General features: G+C 43.0%; 1 protein-coding gene across 1 annotated transcript in view; it reads right to left on the bottom strand.

Annotated features, from left to right (window-relative positions):
- grm8a (glutamate receptor, metabotropic 8a) overlaps positions 1-23870 on the bottom strand; it is a 305450-nt gene that overhangs the window by 68728 nt on the left and 212852 nt on the right. The window contains exon 6 of the mRNA XM_080886003.1: positions 19531-19668. Within this exon, the coding sequence (XP_080742129.1) occupies positions 19531-19668 (138 nt within the window). The remainder of the gene's footprint in view (positions 1-19530; positions 19669-23870) is intronic.

Raw genomic sequence — 23870 nt, 5'->3', positions numbered from 1 at the left:
ATATTGTTAAAATATAAAACTACCACTCTGCTTAAATGCGTTTCTCATATTTCTCATATTTCTTAACATACAAAAACCATGCAAACCACATTTGACTGGCTTAGATCTTTGAGGCTAATCTACCAAGGAAGACATGGCTAATCAATAAGAAAAAAGAGCAAATGAGCATCAGACAGAGATCTGCTCTACATGATTTGACAACAGAGCACTGAAGCCAAGGCTTGTGTCAATACACTGCTGCATAAATACCAGTCAGTGGCTTCAAGCCTGAGTGCAAGTATGTGTCTGTGTTTGTACAATTACATCTAAGAGTGTGTGCGCCTGTGTGACTGTGTTTGTTTCATAACTAGTGCCTCGTGTGTGGGATCGAAGCTTGATGTCAAATGTTATTTGACACATGTCTGTGTAGACTCTTCAAATTTACTGTATTGATCCAACAACAAATAAAGAAGATGCATAGATGAATAGAAAAGTATATCTGTTTAAAAGTTATCAATACAAAACAGATAGAATAAGAGATAAAGAACTTGGTTAAAAGTCCCATCACCAGGCTGGCTTTAGGGTGGATGACTAGATGAACAAGTTCCTAAAAAAGACATTTCAACCTCACTACAGTTTGGGAAGCATTCTAATAGCTGAAGTCTCAAATTAACTTATTAATAATTGCACCTTCGTGCAGCAATGCTAACATTTTTAGAAGTCAATTACCTGATCAGAGTTTACTCGAGCAGCAACCTGTGTGAGTGAAAGGGTGAGGGTGACATGTCAAGCATGAAGTGACATGAACTGCACTTCCTGGAAGAACAAGCCAGAGCTGGCTCCAAAAACAAGTAAATCCCCAGAGACCTCAGTGTTAAAATATTTTTTGTTGTTGTTGGTGGTGGTGGGTTTTTTAATTGCAGATTGGCAAATTGGCTCTTAAAGCTGTACTGGAAATGTCTTTAGTTTATGTAATAATCACATCACTTTAGTAATAGTAGTAACACTTTCTGTACTTAGTATAGAAAGCTCACTCTTGACATCAGTTGTATGCATGTGGGATGTGATCACAAGTGGGGCCCAAGTTTTATTGCACCTTCACAGCAGACTCGTTTTCCTCTTGAGGGCTCTGGACATCCTGTTGCAGAGGAGATGACGGTTGGTCGGAACTGTTCCTAGACTGAAGAGATAAGGATTTCTCAGGATTTGTTTGGGAGGTATAAAAGGGTTCAGGGTGATGTCTTTCCCTCAGAAAAACGGGTTAGGTGTGTGATCTGAACGTTTTTCTCCACTGCAGTGTTTTTCTTTTCTTTTCTAATAAACCTCACTTCAAAAGACATGCTTGTTTGTTGGTTGCAGTTTTATTAAAGATTTTCCATAACAAATCATAAAAGGTGTTAAGGTTTTCAAGGAGTCGGGCATCTGACTGACAGGCGGCCTTCAATGCCACTAATTTTTGTCACTGATTAGGACTCTCTACCCAGTTTGTGTCGGTGCCTTTTGGAGTATTTTGTATTGCAATTATCTCAAGTTGTAAATCTTGCTGTGTCCACTCTAAAAAATCAGAAGTTGAAAACTCAAAACATCAAACAACTTGAGTCAATACTTGAGTTCTGACTGTTGTTGATTTTACAGGAGTTCTGGGAACTTTTCTTGTTAGGGTAACAATAACATTTTTGGTTTGGTGGAGACTTTTACACAAGATATATTTCTTGATCACTCTTATCCAGCTTTTGGACCACCACACCTGCTTGTGACCACCTAGCATGACCTTGAGTTTGAGTTGCCTCCTAGTTGCAAAACAAGGACTTTTAGTGTTTTAGGCAAACATGTTGACTCTTACACTATTGAAACCTATACGCAAACCTTTCAAGGATATTAATGTTGCTTGTACTGTAACTAAGGAAATGTAAATAAATAAAATGAAGAGGCCACAGCTCATATTTTTCCGCAATGTAAGGGTTAGCACATTCACCTCACAAGTATAAAGATCCTTGTTAAAACTGTGAGAAAACACACAGCCGACTCCAGGTTGGGGAGGGTGTCACAAGTAACTGTCAAGTCCCTGCTGGTCCCAACCCAGGATAAAATAAAGGATTGCATGTGGGGTCAGAATTTCGCCCAAACCAATCATGCAGATCAGTCTGCTGTGTAAAGTAAGGGGGCCAATGAAAGGCAAAATGATGCAAAGCTTTCTGTGACTGACACAAAAAGTGTTTTGTTTAGTTAATGTGGCAGAGTTTGGTTTGTAGCTCAGCTGCAGGTGTCATGGGAGGCTGAGCTCCATCACCTAATCACCCGTCTTATCCTTCTCAGGTTTGCAAGAGTGCTGGAGCCTATCCCAGCTACCATAGAGTGAGAGGCGGGGTACACCCTGGACACGTCGCCAATCTGTTGCAGGGTTAACACAGAGAGACAGACAACAATTCACTAATTAAGCTAACTCTACTAACTACATGTCTTTGGACTGAGAGAGGAAGACAGAGTACCTGAAGAAGAATTCATGCAAACATTCATGTTTTCTGTTTTTTCATCTTTTTCTTTTAACAGCATGTTTTTTTTTATCAAATGAGTAAACACAGTAGAAATTAGATGAAGTACACTAAAACCTTTGTGTTCATTACACTGCTTGTGTGCATAAGCTTGTTTAGCCATCTCCTTACTAATGTCACAGGCTTGCCTGTTCTCGGTAATTGACTTGCTAAACTCAATATCACTGTTACTTTTACCGGCAGAAATAGCACCAGAGCTCAAATGAGCAAGCATTTATTAGATATGTGGCATTTTGATCCTGCTGCTGCTCCTATTCTCATCTTTCCCCTCTCTCTTCTCAGACCTGCTGTCAGGCTGCAGTGAGAGTGTTGTCTGTTTTATAAAGAGCAATTCGTAGCAGAGCACCCTTTTTCATGAATAATGTGATGCCATTGACATATGTGGCTAATATATATTACACTCTACATTATTGCTGGTATATATTACTGCTGATGGTACACACAGCTAATATAAATTATTCATTGGTCATTATTCATATCTTGCTGAATCACTGTCCTGGCATAACTTGGCTATGCACACTAGCCCTTCCTCTCTCTCCTCAACTTTTTAAATTTCCTTCCCTTCTTTTGATCTCTCTCTTGCCCAGCTTTCACTTGACATATAAACAAGAATTTCATGAATGTTTTTTTTTTGTTGAAGGGATGTGTGCTTCATGTCACCGGACCTTCTCCCTTCCCACCCTTGAACAAGCACATTTATAAACACACTATAAAACACTGAAAGGGGAAAGCTGTGGAACAAAAGAGGCAGGTGGCAGAGAAAGAGCACAGTAAAGCTAGCGAGACAGCAGAGAAAATATATCAAACAAAACAGAAGGATGGTGGGGGCTAAAAATAAAAGCTGGAGTGAAAGATGATAGATAGACTTTAGGTTTATAAAAGCAAGGTCAATAAACAACAGAATAAGAGACGTGAATAGCTTTAAACGACAAATACATTGAATATAATGCTCTGACACACAAACATACTTGCTGTTAGTTTTTATATTTACAGTGCTGGTATTTGTGTCACACAATCAGAAACAAGTTTGCTGTGAATCTGGATCAGTAATATGATTAGGTGCATTTGATTCAGCTGGGTGACATTAGCACTATTAAAACTTCTCAGTTTTCCAAGACCTGTTTTAAAAACTTGGGCCTAATTTTTATAGTGTTGACCTTCATTCTTATCAGCTGTGTCAGTACTAAGCAACTACTGAAGAATTGAGAAAATGACAACGACACAAAAACTTTGAGAAATGGACAAAAAAATACAGAAAAATGGCTGCTGTAAAATTAAATTGCTGATGGTTATATACTTAGAAACAGTATGGCATAGATTATATAGGTAGCAAACAAGTGGGCAGGTAGCTAAAAAGAGAGAGAAAATCTCAGACTTCCACTTGTCTGGAGAAATATAACAATGTTAAAATTAGGCACATGCTGTCTCAGAGATGATGAAGAAAAAGGAAAAAATGCGTTGACTAGTTCTAGTCTTGACTATTGTAATTAAATATTATCTTATAAAAGAAGCATCCCTTCTTTTAAAAGTTTCTTGAAAAGCTTCCAGTTAATCCAAAATACTGCAGTGACAGTACTGCCAGGAATGAGAAAGAGACACTTTTTCCCCACCATTAGCTTCTCTTCATTGGTTCCCTGTTAAATCTATTCATCCATCCATTCATTTTCTTCCGCCTATCCAATTCAGGATGGCAGGGGGGCTATAGGCTTTCTCAGCTGCAATAGGATGAGAGGGTACACCCCAGAGAGGTCGCCAGTCTGTCCCTGTTAAATCCAAATCATCACATGCAGACTCTACAGTACTATATCGTCCCAGCTGAAGACTTTGTTCTAAGATAGCAGGCTTGCTTGTGCTTCCAAGAGTTTCCAGAAGTAGAATGGGAGGGAAGAGCTTTCAGCTCTCAGGTCTCTTTCCTGTGGAACCAGCCACCATTTCATATTCAAGAGACAGACACTCTTTCTACTTTTAAGATTAAACTTAAAACTTTCCTTTTTTGATAAAGCTCAGAGTTAGCAACATCACATTGCCCTGAAGCATCCCTTCTTTATGCTGCTATAGGCTCAGGCTGCAAGGGGACTTCACATGATATACTCAGCATTTTTCTATTAGTCTTCTCTTTTTACTCCCAATGCATTGCTGCTGCATGTCTTTAAATTGTGTCTTCACTCCCATAGTTTGTCTTGTCTCACTATGCTTTCTTCCCTTTCTTTTCTTTTCTCTCATCCACCAACTAGTCACAGCAAATGACTGCACCTCACTGAGCCTGGTTATGCTGGGGGTTTTAGTTTAAGAGGGAATTTTTCCTTCCCATCGTTGCTTGTTGAGCATGTGATTGTTGGGGTTTCCTCTCTAAAACTGGAGGGTTTACCACACAGTAAAGAGGCAACTGTTGTGCTGTGATTTGGCATAAATAAATAAACTTGAATTGCATTATAACCTCATGTCAATTTTGTCTTTATAGTTTATGTCCAAAACTCACTTCTGCATCTTTCCATTTTCTTCCATAGACAGACAACCATTTGTGCTCACATTCACGCCTATGGTCAGTTTAGAAGCGTCATTTAACCTAACCAAATGCATGTTTTGGGGCTGTGGAGAAAGCCACAGTACTCAGAGACAAATCACGCAACCAGTCAGCTAGTGGCTTCAAACTCAGGACCGTCTTGCTGTGAGGCAACAGTATTAACTTCTGCATCATCGTGCTGGCCAACATCTCAACTCATGACATGAACATGTTGAGGTAACAATGATCATACAAATACATTATATTTTATGTGCATACTCCTGCCTCCTAGCCACATTTTTTCATTAGTGGACTTTTTTTTCCTTCCTCTACAATGAGATTTGGGTCTCATCAAGATGGATTACAGTTTGTGTGAGGCTGTGATACAACAGTGGCAAATGTGCAGTTCTCTACTTATTTATCCAATGCCAAAGTAGTGGCTATGATTGCAGCTCACCCATACAGTTTCTCAGTATAAGAATCGAGGCACATGTTACAAGCATGCTCTCTATCATAGGACTGCAAGTCATAAATCAGCTACCACATATGCACACAGAGTGCATCATTGAGAGCTATAGATAACCATGTCCTCTGCAAGAAAATGAAAAAGGATCATTTCACTGCAGCTAAATGACACTTCATCTCACCTACTGAAAACTAATGTTGGAAGGAGTCATATAGCACTGTCTGTTGCTGTCTCTGTCTCACAGTCTGCAATCTGTCTGTCTTTGCCTGTCTGTCTCTAATTGTCCATCAAGCTCTCCATCTGTGCTCGTCTCCATCCTTCAGTCTGTTCAGTCCTTAGGCCTTTTCACAGGGGAGGGAACAGTTTATTCAGCCTGTGAGCCTAATAACTCTCCTTCCCCATCGACCTCGTTAGGATATGGTCTATTTGTAGTGAGTGAACATGTGTTTGTACGCAAGGGTAAATGTGTGCATGCTGGGCTAAGTCAGGATCTCATTAACTTCTGGAATGGTACTGTGCTTCTCCCACAGACAGACACATGCACACATCGCTAGTGTTGGATGAAGGCTCTGTGTCTTTAAAAGCATGACTTTTGTACCAAGTAAGAAAAGCATTCATGCATTCAGAAAACAAGGGCATCAAACTAGCCAAGGAGCCTTTAGAAGATAAATTCCTCATCAACAATACTCTATAAAGTATTAATTATTTATGTTAAACTGAGGAAGTATAAAGCTGTGTGTGTGTGGTGTGTGCAAGCATTTGATAATCCTCTGTGTTTGCCTATTAAGTAGGAAGGAAGTTAGAGCATAACCTTCATTAGGCAGCTGTAAAAAAAAGCTACAGCATTATGGTAATTTTGCTAATCAGGAAAACGGGCGAGAGATGAAACTGTTATTCTTTTGTTTTTTTCCCCTCACAGAGTACTATACATGCATCTTTTTAAGCTTTTCAGGCTTCTTCTCACCTGGGTAAGAGTTTTGGGCTCTCTTCACTGTGCCCCAGCAAATTCTTATAGATGTGACCTCTAGTTGTTTAAGATACTGAGTCATAAACTTCCAATGTATCAATATTTCTTATAATCAAGGTCTTTTCCAGGTGTAATGTGAGGCAGAGGGAACTCCAGGAAATCACAATATTTTATAAATTCAGATCAGTTCTCCATTTATTGCACATTTATATAATTAAAAATTGGTTCTAATAATATACCTGGTGTGTATTCATTGAATTGTGCTTTGCTTCATAGGGTTTTAACTACCTGCATTTGCACAGCGGGCTTTGCCCTCATTTAATAGAGATAAAACATCTCTGAATGAGTTTTCCTGGACCCATTAAAAACAGCATGCATGCAACTATAACTTCACGTAAAATAATAATAAGCTAATATAAGGAATGAAAGTAGAAACTACACAGCTGCATAAAATATATATTATGTATTGCTTTGCAAATAAATACTACATAGACTAAGATATTACTTTTATTTGCCATGTTTACAGTGTAAACAATGCAGTAGATTAATTTTCTGGCCATACAAATTAGGATGAGAACAAGAGGCTGCAAGACGGTGAGAGTGTGCAGAGGAAAGGCAGGCTCAATTCAGAAAAAAAATAACATAATTTAAAACTGTTATTGATTTGCAAAGGGAGAAAATAATGTCAGACTGGACTCCTACAGGCAAAAATAATATTGTTATTTCCATCTCCGATAATTTATACTCGGAAGTATGGCTCTATTCTGGGACCTCCTCACTCTTCCACATGCTGAACCTGAAAGCCAGAGGCAGGGAGACCAGCAGCAGGAACCTGTATGGGGCAGACTTCAGTGACACATGCATGACATTGATTGGGTCAGAAACAGCATGAACAGCAGCTGGAGTCAAGATGGATTGCAAAATGGTTTGTAGATATGCAGAATCTGTAAGCAAGCTTGCCAATTAGACAGGTAGAAGGCTACTGCGCTTGACCTGAACTTATGCTAGGCTAAGGAATTCAAAAACCCACACTGAGACAGCATTACTGATTTTCACCTTTTCAACGTTGACAAAAAAAATAACACTTTAAACTTGGATTTTATAGAAGAGAAAGAAATGACAGATGCAAGAAATGGAAAGACGAAAAGACAGACAAGGCGAGATAAAGAAGTTTGATGGCTGACAAAGTAGAGAACGATAACAAACCGGTATCATTCCCTTGAGAGTGACACAAGTCAAAATCCACTCAGACAGAAAGGCAAAGAAATCAGAAGTATAGAAATCAACAGGATAACAAATGTCCAACTGTCCACAGTGCACTTTAATTCTTCTGAGTGTACCTGAGGCTTACAGCTCTAGTCAACATCCACTGCTATGAACAAAGTCTGATGGCGGCTGTGGACAGAGATGCTAGTGGTTGTGCTACCATATCTTGTTTTATTAAACATTATGTTTTTGCCTATTTTAATGTACGTTTCTCCATATGAAAGCAGAGAAATGATCTAGAATGTATGAAAACTTTAGAGATTCATGTGGAAATTAAGAGATTCACCTCCAAGAGCATTACTGTATGTATGAAGGGAGAAGTGGGTAGACTCGCTCTATAGATCTGCATTTTGTCATGCATTTTATCTCAGTGTGTCTATTTCAGCCTTCTTCACTATGGTGCCACATTACTCCAAATCCTGCTCAGATCCAGTCTACCTGGCAAGTCAGTTTGAAACAACAACCAAATGCTAAACGCCAAATGGATTTTCTGGGTCATTGACACTGCCTGGTCCTGCTGTGTTTGGTCTAGCTTTAGCAGCTGTGACAAAATGGCATCTTTAGAAAGACGTGCGATGAGTGTGCCTACTTGGGTTAGAAACAGAAAAAGAACACGCATGTTTTAAAGTAACACACATATAGTAAGAAATGTTGCATTTTCCTTCTTGATGATCTACAAGCAGTATGCATGGGAGTTTCTGGCCATGTAAGCGTGTAGTCTTATTTGTGATCTGGTGTCTGCCTAAATCAGTTTGCCCTGAAGCATTAGTTTTACCTAAATGTATGCCTTCAACAGAGCACACTTTTATTCCAGCATCCGAGTTGTCGGCTGATGTCCTCATGAGCCATGTCTCAAAAAGAGGCTTTTTACACTCAGCAGCCTGAGTGCCTTGGATTTCCCCTTTTTTGTATACTTACTATTCTCTTCATGAAAGATGAAATGATGAAAGCTGAAAGTTGTGGTAATGCACTCTAAATAAATCATTAAAATGCATTTATTGGACTGAAGAACCGATGTCTGGCTGGTCGTAGTAGCTTTAGCAGCAAATCACTGGATATCATGTAGCTACTATGATGCTACGTATGTTGTTTTAAATTATACAGTAGGCTGGGGATATTTCTATGAAAAATGCATCATCTTCATGTAATTCATTTTGTACTGACAATAATAAAGGAAACAATATCTCCCAGGTTAAATTAAGAGAGTAGAGAAAGGAAGTAAAGAGAAAATGACGCAAGAGTGATTAGGTGATGGGGCTTCATTTTCTTTATTTGTCAACGGCCTCTTTCTGACAAAAGCCATTTTTCTTTTATGCAGCATAATACAGCAAACAAATGCTGCTTGGGTTATAATGTAACTGAACTACTCAAGCTGTTCCATTGCACAGTACTTCACTGCTAAACCTCAGAGGAATATGCTGTAATTTTTGCACACTCATTTGGAGCAATTAAATGTGCAGCAAAAAGACTAAATACAAAGACGAAATGAGTGCTTTTATAAAATATAATACAAATACTTAAAAAAGGATTTATTAGAACCATGCATATAACTTTAAAATATGGCAGACTTATTTGGTTTTCTTTGATTACACCAATATATAGAGCAAGTCATGGATAATAAATATTGCTTGATAAATGGACGTGAATATTGAGTGTATTATATAATATTATATTACAGTATATTTCTATTTAACCACGCAGCTTGAAAGAAAGGTAGATTAGAAATGTAGGAGTTAAGTTAGAGGTCAAATGCAACATGATATTCGGATGCAAACTATAATGTGATATTTGTAAACCATGTATACCAGTATCATTTCCAGAATGTTTCCAAGTGCAGTAGAATTTTAAGCACAGTTTTAAAGATAAAAGTCATTTTATGAAAATTTCACCTTATTTGACCTTGACAGAGAAGTCATAAGTGCAAAATCACGTGATATTTAGAATCACCATATATCATTCCCTATATGCATAAAAAAGTGCAGTAAGAAACATGGTTCTATATAGCTCTATCTATCATTATTATCATTTGGACCTCCAGGTCGAGCTACTGACCCTGAAGGAGAGGTCAGAGGTCAAATGTGACATGATGTTTGAAATCTTTATATGGTACTTTCTATATGTTGACAATAAACACCACACTTGGAAGAATCATAGTTTCTAAATTACAAGGATTTTTGTCAATTTTTAACTGACAATCCAGTAAACTGACCTTGAAGACCTTGGAGAATGTAAACTAAGTTTGGATGGATTGTTAACACGAGCCCATGCTAAACCCCTACAAAGTTTTACCAGAATTCAAAAAAAAGAAAACGAAAACTTTGAGCTGTCATGTTCGCAGACACACACACACAACCAAAAACATAACCTCCGTGGCAGAGGTAACTATTTTGGAGTCCATCATGGATTTTCAACCTCCTCTGATAATACATATGTGATGATGACTATTCTCACTCTCAAATGAGCACCATCAAACACTCCAGGTCATCACCTCATCCAATCTTTTAAGATTAATAGGTTAAACCTCAAGTTCTTCAGACTCAGAACTGTTTAATTCCCGTATCCTTTTCAAGTCTTACAATCTACAATTAATTTGCCCACACCCACTTATCATATTTCCCATGTTACTTGAATATCTTATTATGCTATCTTTGTCACTGTTTGTGTAATTTGTTTCCAGCTGCATTTTTCAGTTTCTCTAACTGTTAATTTTCTGTTGACATCATCTCACCGCTCCCCCACTCCCAGCCCAATCACGTGCAATAATCACATACATTTCCACATCCTCCCATCAGCTGTCTCACAACAGTGACCTTGAGCAGCAGGCTGCTGATTGGCTTCTGTGTTGATGATTTGGAGGTCACAAACCCCAGCACTTGGAATTAATGGACTCTGCTTCATGACTACAGGGCCCTCGACACATAGATGCCCACATACACAGATGCCACGGCTAGTAATAGACGGTCAATGGGAGTCACAGCCCTTACAAACCTAATTATGTGAGCCAATGGCAGGCATCAGCCAGGGAGTACAGACCCGATCACGGCAGCACAGAGATATACCTACAGGTCATGTCCACTGGCATTGCTAACTCTTCTAAAAAGTATAACACTTTAGCCAGTGACAGGTGTAGGCAGTGAAAAAGTGCACACACAGCACCATCTGGATCACGTGCACACGAATGTGACGACAGCACAAGACAAAAATCAGCTGTAGCGTTGGGTCGTTTGTAAAATAACAAGCTGCAGACAATTTGGACTAGGACTGAAAAATGCAGGTCAAACCACCATAAATCATATAAAAGCAATGCAAAAAAACAAAAAAATGACACCAAGAAGTGCTTATTACAGAACTAATACCCATATATACCCTATGCACAAACACACAAAACAAAACGCACCGAAGAGAGTGCACTGCCACATTTACAAGCACATACTCCAACAACTATTTAATTTCCCTTCAAGCTTCGAGTACACAAACAGTTGCTCTTGTTGAGCTATATTGCTTCTTAAATCCCAACAGCTAATTTGATCTGGGGTTTAAGGTTACTTATTACAGCCAGCAGTGCACTCCACAATATATATCAAATCAAATCAAATCAAATCAAATCAAATCACTTTTTATTGTCACATCACATGTGCAGGCACACTGGCACAGCACATGCGAGTGAAATTCTTGTGTGCGAGCCCCACAAGCAACAGAGATGTGCAAACACAACAACACAAACGAGCAAAATACAAGAATGGCCAACCTGAAACTAATAAATATATGTACAATATATAATAGTGTATGCATTTCTGGATGTGTATACTAAATATTTTCCTACGTGTGTGTGTGTGTGTGTGTGTGTGTGTGTGTGTGTGTGTGTGTGTGTGTGTGTGTGTGTGTATACACATTTTTACAAATTAAATAGTAAAAAAATAAAATAGAATAATAATAATAATAATAATAATAAAATATATAAAATATACAGAGTTGAATATGTGCAAAACAAGTGGCATTTATATACAGTGTGGAGTGCATAATGTTGAAGTTCCAGTAGTGAAGCTGAGGTGTCTATGATGTGTTCAGCAGTCTGATGGCCTGATGGAAAAAGCTGTCTCTCAGTCTGCTGGTACGGGACCGGATGCTGCAGAACCTCCTTCCTGATGGAAGCAGTCTGAACAGTTTATGGCTGGGGTGACTGGAGTCCTTGATGATCCTCCCCGCTTTCCTCAGGCACCGCTTCCTGTAGATGTCTTGGAGGGAGGGAAGCTCACCTCCAATTATCCGTTCAGAGCACCGCACTACTCGCTGGAGAGCTTTGCAGTTGTAGGCGGTGCTGTTGCCATACCAGGTGGTGATGCATCCAGTGAGGATGCTCTCAATGGCACAGTGATAGAAGGTCCTGAGGATGCGGGGGCTCATGCCGAATCTTTTCAGTCTCCTGAGAAAGAAGAGGCGCTGCTGGGCCTTCTTCACTGTTTTGTTTGTGTGTACTGACCACGTAAGATCCTCAGCCAGGTGTACGCCAAGGAACCGGAAGCTGCTCACTCTCTCCACAGCAGCGCCGTTGATGGTGATGGGGGTGTGTACTTCTCTGCACCTCCGGAAGTCCACTATCAACTCCTTTGTCTTTGCGACGTTGAGGGTGAGATGGTTGTCTTGACACCAGTGGGTCAGGGCGCTGACCTCCTCCCTGTAAGCCGTCTCATCACCGTTGGTGATAAGACCCACCACTGTAGTGTCGTCCGCAAACTTCACAATGATGTTGGAGCTGTTAGTGGCTGTGCAGTCGTAGGTGTAGAGTGAGTACAGGAGAGGGCTCAGTACACACCCCTGTGGAGCACCAGTGTTCAGTGTGATGGGGGATGAGGTGATGCTGCCCAGTCTGACCACCTGGCGTCTGTCAGACAGGAAGCTAAGGATCCAGCTGCAGAGGGAGCTGCTCAGTCCTAGATCCTGCAGTTTCCTGTCCAGCTTCGAGGGAACGATGGTATTGAATGCTGAGCTGTAATCTACAAACAGCATCCTCACATACGTGTCTCTCTTCTCCAGGTGTGACAGGGCAGTGTGTAGTGTCAGGGCTATGGCATCATCAGTGGACCTGTTGTGGCGGTATGCAAACTGTAGAGGGTCCAGTGAGTCGGGTAGTGCAGAGCAGATGAAGTCCCTGACCAGCTTCTCGAAGCATTTGCTTACGATGGGGGTCAGGGCTACAGGTCGCCAGTCGTTCAATGAGGAGATGGTGGAGGATTTGGGTACAGGGACGATGGTGGCCATTTTGAAGCAGGCTGGGACTACAGACAGAGAGAGGGAAAGGTTGAAGATGTGCGTGAACACTCCAGCCAGCTGAGCCGCGCATGACCTGAGGACGCGGCCGGGAATCCCGTCCGGACCAGTAGCTTTGCGTGCGTTCACCTTCCTGAAGCACTTCCGCACATCCTCCTCAGACACAGTGTGCGCACTGACGTCATCCGCGGTGCGCACACTGTCCGGTCTCATGGTGTTCGCTGTGTCGAATCTAGCGTAGAATACGTTTAGATCCTCACACAGAGAGGCCGTGGTCTGCGGTGTGCTGGTTTTCCCTCTAAAGTCTGTGATCGTGTTTAGTCCCTGCCACATACTCCAAGGGTTGTCAAACTGTTGTTCCACCCTGTCCCTGTACTCACGTTTGGCTGCTTTGATCGTCTTCCGGAGTTGGTAATGTGCGTGTTTGTAGTCCGATGTGTTCGCGGAGGCAAAGGCGGTGTTCCGTGCCGCCAGTGCCGCGCGAACATCTCCGTTAATCCAGGGTTTTTGATTTGGGAAGGATTTGACTGTTCTGGATGGGACGACATCTTCCACGCATTTCCTGATAAATCCACAGACTGAGTCTGTGTATTCATCAATGTCTCTGGCGGCCACGTGAAACATTTCCCAGTCCGCGTGATCAAAACAGTCCCGCAGCGCAGACTCCGATTGGTCCGTCCAACAGTGCACCGCCCTCCGGGTTGGAGCTTCCTGTTTCAGCTTCTGCCTGTAGGCGGGCAGGAGCAGGATGGAGCAGTGATCTGATTGGCCGAATGGGGCGCGGGGGAGGGCTTTGTACGCATCCCGGAAAGAGGTGTAACAGTGGTCGAGTTGCCGGTTTCCACGTGTGTTGAAAAGGATGTGTTGATGGAGTTTTGGTGAGACTTTCTTCAGGTTTCCCTTATTAAAGTCTCCGGCTGTGATAAACGCTGCCTCTGGGTGTGCGGTTTCCTCGCTGCTGATCGCGCTGTACAGTTCCCTGAGTGCACGGTCAGTGTCGGCTTGTGGGGGAATGTAAACAGCCGTAATAATCACTGCTGTAAATTCCCTCGGTAGCCAGAATGGCCGGCACTTAATCATCAGGTACTCCAGGTCCGGTGAGCAGAAGGATTTGACCGGGTGCACGTTCGCATAATCACACCAGCTGTTGTTGATCATGAAACACACACCACCGCCTCTGCTTTTCCCAGTAAGATCCTGTGACCTGTCCGCGCGGTGCACAGAGAACCCCGGCAGTTGTATTGCGGAGTCCGGTACTTTGTCCGATAGCCAGGTTTCTGTGAGGCAGATCACGCAGCAGTCCCGCATCTCTCGCTGGAATGAGATCCGTGCCCGAAGCTCGCACAGCTTGTTCTCCAGAGACTGCATATTAGCCAGTAATAAACTGGGTAACGGTGGTCTGTAAGTGCGCCGTCTCAGTCGAACCAGAACGCCAGATCTTCTCCCTCTGCGTCGGCGTTTGCGGCCTCCAGGGCCAGAGAACAAAGGCGTCTCAGGTGAGATGAATGGGGGGTCTGCAAACGGAGCGTCCGTGTTGCAAAACTTGAACTCCGGAAAGTTATAAGAAAGACCGTCTTTTATGTCCAGTAAGGTTTGTCGGTCGTACACAAGGAGACAAGTGCTGCTCATGAAAAAATAAAGGAAAAGTAAAATTAAACACAGAAGAAAGCCGTTGCTTGGGGGAGCTCGCGACGAGGCTGCCATACTCGGCGCCATCTTGATCGATGTATATATATATATACACACTAATTAGAAGACAGTATTTGTCTCTGTTGACAGACTTTCAGAGCTACGATGTTCTAATGAAGACTTATTCAATCTAATGTGATGTGCTTAATCAGCTGGCAGATGTAATATGAAAAGCTGGGCCTGCTTTTAGGATAAACTGGTTTCCCTGAAAACTGTCAGTCTGGTGTGCCTAGTTATTGTTTTACGCTGTACCAAAATAAGTAGAATGTCACAGGCTGGGTCTCCGACCCAACACTCTGAGTTTTCTTTGTATTTTTTGATATGTTATTAGTTTGTGTTATTTCCTATTTGCCTTTAGTTTAGGCAGTTATTGTTCCTGGGTTTTCTATGTTTTGGGGTTTTCTATTTATTTCATCACGTATTAGGTCTGTTAAGTTGTGTTGTCATTTCCTGTTTTATTCTGACAATGTCATGTGTTCTTTGTTCATTGTATTTAGCTTTCCTCTCCTGGTCCTGTCATTAGGTTTATGTCTGTCAGCTGTTTTCCCCCATGTGTCGCCACTTCCCCTGATCACCTCATGTCTGTATTTAAGCCTTTTGTTTTCTTCATGCCATTGTCAGTTCGTCTGTTTATCTCACCAGAGTTACAGTCATAGTCATAGTCATAGTCTTAGCCTGTTTATTTTCCACCTCAATCATAGTTATAGTTTTTGGTCTTAGTACCTTTAGTGTTTTGTTTCTTAGTGTTTTGCCAGCTTAGTGTTTTGTTTCTTAGTGTTTTGCCTGTTTGCTTTGGTCACTTGGTTCATTTCCTGTCGTCATCGCAATAAAGGTTCACTTTTCTGTTAATCATTACTATTCCTCGTCATCATCTGCTTTTGGGTCCTGTTTCCGCACACATCGGCGCACCCCGCCATGACAGAACGAACTGACCAGTCATGGACCCAGCGGATTCTGCTCTCACCGAGTGTCTGGAGGAGACTGCTCGGATCCAAGCGATCCTCGACCGCTTCTTTACAGCGCCCGATTTGAAGAGCAAGCTGGTAATGATTAACGTTGCTGAAGCTATTATGGAGAGGGATCCCCGCCTTCTCCAGCTCCCGGACTCACCTGCCATAGTTGATGCCTTTACGAGGATAAAGGAGATGCTGCAGGCCCAGGGACTGTCGAGTCAGGAAATGGCTTCCAGCACCCACCAGTCACAACAACCCCACAATCAGTCATCTCCATTGCTGCCTCCGGAACCTGAGTGTGTTCGTGTCGGTTCGCTGAGATTCGCCGCAGCGTCACCACCTCTCAGCTCACCAGTTTCCACGCCCTCATCACAGTCTCGCCATACTCCTGTCACAGTTCAGCGCGAGGAAGCGCCGCACACCATAGACTTGGACGACGACGAGCGCCAGTCTATATTCTGCGCTCTCTTGGAGGAGGAGCTCCGGTGGAAGCCGTGGCTCATTCCGGAGCACGAGCACTCTTTCCGGGGAACTCGACTGGCTCTCGGGGGACCTCGGAGTTACCAGGGACTTCCACCCATCGCTCCGCCGTCTTCCACTCCTAAGAAAAAGCGGCGTGCGCGCCACCGACGCTCCGTATCACAAACGCAAGTGAGTGATTACATTTTGGCTCCTCATGTTTTCTCTCAGGAAGTTGTTGAAATTGACACTACTTTTCCGGTTAATGAGCCCGGCTATACAGAGACTGTTTGCCCTGGAAAAGCTAGCCATCAGGCTCAGCTAAGCTGCTGTGGGACTGCTATCCAGGCTGGTTTGGAGCCGGAGACGGAGGTACAGCTGGTGCAGCCAATTTCAGTGTCAGCCGGAGGGCCCGGGGAGCCCGTCCGGCCTCAGGTTTCGTCTGCTGGAGGTTCAGGAGAACCCAGCCAGCTTCATGCTTCGTCTGCTGGAGGTTCAGGAGAATCCAGCCAGCCTCATGTTTCGTCTGCTGGAGGTTCAGGAGAACCCAGCCAGCTTCATGCTTCGTCTGCTGGAGGTTCAGAAGAATCCAGCCAGCTTCAGGCTTCGTTTGCTGGAGGTTCAGGAGAATCCAGCCAGCTTCATGCTTCGTCTGCTGGAGGTTCAGGAGAATCCAGCCAGCTTCATGCTTCGTCAGCTGGAGGGCCCGGGGAGCCCATCCAGCCTCATGCCTTGTCAGCTGGAGGGCCCGAGGAGCCCATCCAGCCTCATGCCTCGTCAGCTGGAGGGCCCGAGGAGCCCATCCAGCCTCATGCCTCGTCAGCTGGAGGGCCCGGGGAGCCCATCCAGCCTCATGCCTTGTCAGCTGGAGGGCCCGAGGAGCCCATCCAGCCTCATGCCTCGTCAGCTGGAGGGCCCGAGGAGCCCATCCAGCCTCATGCCTCATCAGCTGGAGGGCCCGAGGAGCCCATCCAGCCTCATGCCACGTCAGCTGGGGGTTCAGGAGAACCGCACCAGCCTCATGCCACGTCTGCTGGGGGGCCCGAGGAGCCCTTCCGGCCTCATGCCACGTCTGCTGGGGGGCCCGAGGAGCCCTTCCGGCCTCAAGCCACGTCTGCTGGGGGGCCCGAGGAGCCCTTCCAGCACCACGCCACGTCAGCTGGCGGGCCCGAGGAGCCCGTCCAGCCTCACGCCACGTCAGCTGGCGGGCCCGAGGAGCCCGTTCAGCCTCATGCTTCGTCAGCTGGAGGGCCTGAGGAGCCCGTCTGGCCACCTTCTGCTTCACCACCTGTGGCTGCAGCGCCACCTCCTGCGGCTCCCGTGCCGCCGCCTGCAGGACCACCACCTGCTGCGCTACTGCTTGCTGCTTCTACGCCTCAGCCTGAGGACGACGCCTCACCTGGTTCTGCCACACCTCAGTCTGAGAACTCATACAAACTCATTTCACCCACTATAGACTGTGTGTTGCTGCAACTTGAAAAGCAACCTGCCTCGTCAGCTGGAGGGCCCGAGGAGCCCGTCCAGCCTCATGCCTCGTCAGCTGGAGGGTCCGAGGGGACCATTCAGCCGCCATCTGCGGCCGCCTCGTCATCGGCTGGTCCAGCTTCAGCCTGTGCCTCGCCAGGCCCAGCCTCATCAGAGCCTTCAGCCTCGCCAGGCCCAGCCTCATCAGAGCCTTCAGCCTCGCCAGGCCCAGCCTCATCAGAGCCTTCAGCCTCGTCTGGTCCGGCTTCGTCAGAGTCTTCAGCCTCGTCTGGTCCGGCTTCGTCAGAGTCTTCAGCCTCGTCGGGTCCGGCCTCAGAGTCTTCAGCCTCGTCGGGTCCGGCCTCTGCTTGTGCTTCTGCTACGCTTGGTCCGGCCTCTGCCTGTGCTTCTGCTACGCCTGGTCCGGCCTCTGCCTGTGCTTCTGCTACGCCTGGTCCAGCCTCAGCCTCTGCTTCAGCGTCACCTGGGCCAGCCTCTGCTTCAGCGTCACCTGGTCCTGTGCCCTCCAAGCCTCGGCCGGTACGCCTGACACTTGGGCGCCGCCGCCGCCTTCCGCACGGCCGGCCCCCTGAACTGTTTCCACGCCGTCGCCTTCCGCACGGCCGGCCCCCTGAACTGTTTCCACGTCACCGCCGTCGAGGTCGGCCCCCTGAACCGTTTCCGTGTCGCCGCCGTTGCCGTCCGCACGGACGGCCCCCTGATCACATGAACTGTGGCTTTCTGGACCGTCACCCCCCGGGCCGGCCCCCTGATCACATGGACTATGACTTTCTGGACCGTCACCCTCCGGGTCGGCCCCCTGAGGAGTCATGAACTGTTCCCTGCGCTCCTGTGATTTTGATGGACATTTTGTTTTGTTTTTTGGCCTTGTTTCTGGCCCTCCGTCCTGGACCCCCACCGCCCGCCCTTGGTGGGTTGTTTTTGGTTTTGTTTTTCGAGGTTTTAGGGCGTCTGGAATCCGCCCTTAAGGGGGGGGGGCTCTGTCACAGGCTGGGTCTCCGACCCAGCACTCTGAGTTTTCTTTGTATTTTTTGATATGTTATTAGTTTGTGTTATTTCCTATTTGCCTTTAGTTTAGGCAGTTATTGTTCCTGGGTTTTCTATGTTTTGGGGTTTTCTATTTATTTCATCACGTATTAGGTCTGTTAAGTTGTGTTGTCATTTCCTGTTTTATTCTGACAATGTCATGTGTTCTTTGTTCATTGTATTTAGCTTTCCTCTCCTGGTCCTGTCATTAGGTTTATGTCTGTCAGCTGTTTTCCCCCATGTGTCGCCACTTCCCCTGATCACCTCATGTCTGTATTTAAGCCTTTTGTTTTCTTCATGCCATTGTCAGTTCGTCTGTTTATCTCACCAGAGTTACAGTCATAGTCATAGTCATAGTCTTAGCCTGTTTATTTTCCACCTCAATCATAGTTATAGTTTTTGGTCTTAGTACCTTTAGTGTTTTGTTTCTTAGTGTTTTGCCAGCTTAGTGTTTTGTTTCTTAGTGTTTTGCCTGTTTGCTTTGGTCTCTTGGTTCATTTCCTGTCGTCATCGCAATAAAGGTTCACTTTTCTGTTAATCATTACTATTCCTCGTCATCATCTGCTTTTGGGTCCTGTTTCCGCACACATCTGCGCACCCCGCCGTGACATAGAATGACACTGGTTATGATGCAAGGAGGTAGCCGATGCAGGGATAAAGGAAGACCAATTATAGCTGACCTTCTGCTACACTTCTCAGAAAGTAAAACTTACAAGCTCGTATAGATCTGTAGAATTACAGCTAAACAAAACAATCTGTTATACCCTCAAGTGTAAAACTCCAAAGTACCTTGGAGCATTTTCATCTCTCTTTGGATCTCTAGTCAAATAACAATTTACACATTTAAGCTTTATTGACTTTTTCCCCAAATGGTTGATAGCAAGTGAAATAATGGAAGAAGTCAAATATAGTCTTACCTGTGCATTTCTTCAGGCTACCAGGCCGTTTACCATGCATTCCCAGTTTACAGTTAAAGTTTTCCTCCCAGAATTCAGCAAACCAAACATTTCTTCTGTTGTTGGACAGCGAACGGCTACGGAAATACCGGTCAAATGCTGTGTAAAAGACAGACAGGGCAAAGGTTAAAAAGTATGAAAATGAGTTATTATTTTTTTTGTTTTTCTTTTTAAAACTCTACTGAATACATCTCCCTATTTATTTTGTTTAGACGAGCTGCTTTCGACACTTTCAACCCAGATATTGTTAAATGGCGTAATAGGAGAGGGCACTGGTGCTTCAGGGGTTATTGGCTTCATTTCTACTGAGCCTGTCTGTGCTAGAAAATTAGGTGTTCAGCACAATGTAATAGATTTTGACACATAAATGCGTAGGTTATGAATAGCCCACGTATGGTATGGCTGAAAAGCTATTTTGGTTGAACCGGTCAGTATTGGAGCTCCTATCAAATACTGACGTAAAGAGAAAGAAAAGCATACATTTTAAAATAAGCTTCCACAATAGATTGGATACTTGTCCATTTTAATAACAAGATAAGAGGAACTAAAAGAGGGGAACATGTTTCTCTACTCATAGGAATGAAATACCTGTCAGCAAGTGGCAGGGTGGAATAAAGATACGGGCAAAAGAAAAGAGACGTGCAGATGAGAAAAAACTACTTTCTTCATGCCATAATTAAATGTGAAAGAAGCTTCTTAAATGCATGGCATTTTATCTGCCACATGAACCTTTTAACAATTCATCAGCTCATCGGCTATCTTTCTTTGTTTCCGTGCAGGGTTAGACTTTCATTTTAGCCGTATGCTACAGTAAAACTTTTACAAACTAGGGGATTTTAGCTTTGACATGAACTCTCTGATATATATTTGAGAAATTTAGGTTTTTGGTTAATGGATTTTTTTCTTTTTTGGATGTTCCAAATATGCAAAAATTCTCTATTGTGCAAAAGCCTCAAGCCACCCCTCATTTCTTACATTTTGCTAAAATAAAAACTCAGTGCAGTAATTTATTTAAAAAAGATATGCAAAAAAACAGAAATACAGCATATAAGGCAAAAACAGAGTTTTTACATGAGCTTTAAAGTCAGTGTTTGGTATGATCGTCTTTACTCTTTAACAGAGCCCGAACTTCTTAGGCAAGCTTTCTCGTAATTTCTTCAAGTAGTCTTCAGGAATAGTTCTTCAGGTTTCCTCAAGGACATTCAAAGCTCTTCTTGTTGTTGGGTGCCTTTTGTCCTGTGCTCTGTCTCATGGTCCAACATTGCTTCAATAATGTTGAGGTCCAGGTGCTGGGGAGGCCTATCCATGATTAATGGTGCTCAATTGTGTTTTTTCTGTCCGGGCATGCTTTTGCTATACTGCCATGTGTTTGTGTTTGGGATCATTGCATTGTCATATTGAAAATTGCTGCCAGTCAGATGCTTTCCAGATGGTATTGCATGATAGATCAAAATCTAATATATGTGTTCATAATTTCATAAATTCTGACAAGATCTCCGACACCACTTACTGAAATGCAGCCCCAAACCACAACAGAGCCTTCACCGTGTTTTATAGATGCTGTAGACATTCACTGCTGTACCTCTCTCCTCACCTCCTCCATGCACATTTGGTATATCTCATCCTTACCATTTCCCTTCCTTAAGAATGGCTTTTTGACAGCCACTCTTCCACTGAGACCATTTCTGATGAGGCTTCAGTGAACAGTGTCTGTCAGGTCTTTACTGATTTTTCCCTGTTCCTTAAGGAGATGACTTTCCTGAACTGTTCAGCCACTTTAGATAGTTTTAAGCCTGGCACATCTTCTTTCGTCTTCTTGTCTTGCAGAGTTTGCTGAAAGTAGAGTGGACTGAACATGAGTGAAAAAGCAACCCATGTCCAAAGAAAAACTCTGGAAGGCCTTTAGAACATCTGGCTCTTTGGAAGCACAATTTAAAGAAATGAAGCATGGCTCAAGACTTTACACAGTACTTTAAAAGGAGTAGGCTTTTCTCTAACCCAAGTCCTACATCTAACCATAGATGGCTTGTGACCGGGTGGGCAAGAAGAAATGACTGCAAAGAAACATTTACACTTAACTAAGAAGGCGCAACACATGCTCTGTAGTTAAGTGTAACACTGGGCACGTGAATGATTCCATGTGAGGTGTGACAGCCTGTGCCATGCCAGATTCACTGTAAAAGCTAAAAAGATCTCTCCTGATTAATTCAATGTGCTGTTGTGGAAATGGGTAATGTGTGCACCTGGGATGCTCTACTGATATTTGACTGCTGGAAATATTAGTCTTACTCTTTTTGTGCCTCAACAGTAAGATGTGCCATGTGGAATCACATGCTTCCCATTGTGATAACATTACATTCCTAAAAACAGAAATATAATCATTTGAGGTACTTTGAGGGTCTAAAAAGCACAAACTTAATTCAATGATAATAGAAAAATAGAAGTATTGCTACCAGTTGGGCAGTTGTTTGGAAGCACACAGTTCCTATTATTACATTTTAGATTATATTTTGGTACATCTCATGCACTGCTTTCTTATAGACTGTAAAACAATAAGTTCATATGACATTTTTAGTGTCCTGTGTAATAATACATAGATATAACCAAGCCAACCTTTCCTCAGTCTGAATCAGTGTTGAAACTGAACTCTGTGAACAATGATATATTCATTTAAAACTGCATTTAAGTACTGATGAATAGAGATGAAACCATGTAGACTTTAGTTCTAAAGTTCTTTAAAGGGTAATACAATTTCAGGTTAGTAAAAATAAAAATAAAAAATAAAAAAAATACTGTAGCATTTATTAAGCCTCTTCCAACCAGCTAAGTAAAGTAATATATCAATGTCTGCCCAGACTCATAATATATGGAGTAAAAATATTAATGGAATTTAATATGTGGCCACCAAAGATTAATGTCACCACTTTAGTATCTGACCAAATTGAAAGTGCTCAACATCTCTGCATCTACTCTTGAATTATGGTGTTGAACAGCAGCCAGAAAGGGTGTTTTTGCAAAACATTAGCATGTCACAGTGAAGCAGAGCTCTCCCCTTTTGGATATAAAATGACACCAGCTAATCATTTTATCCAATTAGATATCTGTGTAAAATTTATTCAAATGAATCAACTTGTGGCAACCCCCCCCCCCCCACACACACACACACACAAAAATAATCATGATGTCACCGAGATCTTTGACTACCAAATTCTGATAACTATGCTTATTTCCAAGAGAACATTTAAGACAGGTGGAATGAAATTTCCTCCCAGTGTTCCCGAGATATTACATTCACAAGAATAGCACAGGTTGGGTTTGTCAGCTTTGTCTACCTTCAGAAAATAAATGTGTTCACCAGAATAAGTTATACATATGGATTATTTATGTAAAAACATAATGCCTCTGGCCAGGACTGTCGCAGGGCATAAAAAAGTACCTCTGAAATCAACAAAGTCGCTCATATCAGAAATGTTATTTGATGCTTCTGCCTCTAATCTGCAGATTAAATGTGAAGCCTGAGCCTGAAGACAGTTAGCTTAGTTCAAAGACTACTGGATGGGAAAAACAGAAAGCCTTTTTTCAAAGATACAAAAAATATTATCTGGTGTTATATTCCTTATAAAAAATGTAAAAGTGACTCATGCACTTAGAGTGACTTTTGTTTTTCCTTTTTGTTTTGTTTTGTTTGAGACTAGCTGTTTCCCTTGTTTCTGGCAACTGCAATAGCAAAGGTAAACACAATGTGACACTGTTGAGGGAATTTGTGGCATATTAACACAATTTAAAACTGCTGCCTCACTGCGTTAAAAACAACATTGTGGTGTTTTTGGACCAGTTGTGAAGCAAAGTTTTGCCTTAAATTATTAAAGTTACAGCAAGGAAGTACTTCCAAAGTACAGGCCAGAGACATCTGTTTTTAGCAGGAAGGCCAACAATTTCATTTACTTCTCTTTTGTTTCCTGTGGAAATAAAAGCTAAATTATACAGCATTGGGAGCCCAAAAGATGATTTCAATGAGCTTGTTATGGCATCAGAATAATTCTCAATGCGTGAGAAAACATTTACCTCATGTGCAAAAAGATCCCATGTTTGAGTCTATGTACTGTACTATACTATGTCACTATAAATTACAGTTTAGACACATTTTAAGCTTTATATAACACATGTTGCAGAATTGCTGCATTATACTGCATTCTCTTTCTAGGTGTACCAAAAGAAAAGTCTAGTCATTAATCCTCACTCACATCTCTTCTGTCATTTCTTTAAAGTCGACATAGCCTTTCTTGTGAATCTGCCAAAGC

This window comes from Rhamphochromis sp. 'chilingali' (assembly GCF_963969265.1).
Source record: "Rhamphochromis sp. 'chilingali' genome assembly, chromosome: 7".
NCBI lineage: Eukaryota > Metazoa > Chordata > Actinopteri > Cichliformes > Cichlidae > Rhamphochromis > Rhamphochromis sp. 'chilingali'.
This window is presented reverse-complemented; position numbering and strand designations above follow the sequence as displayed.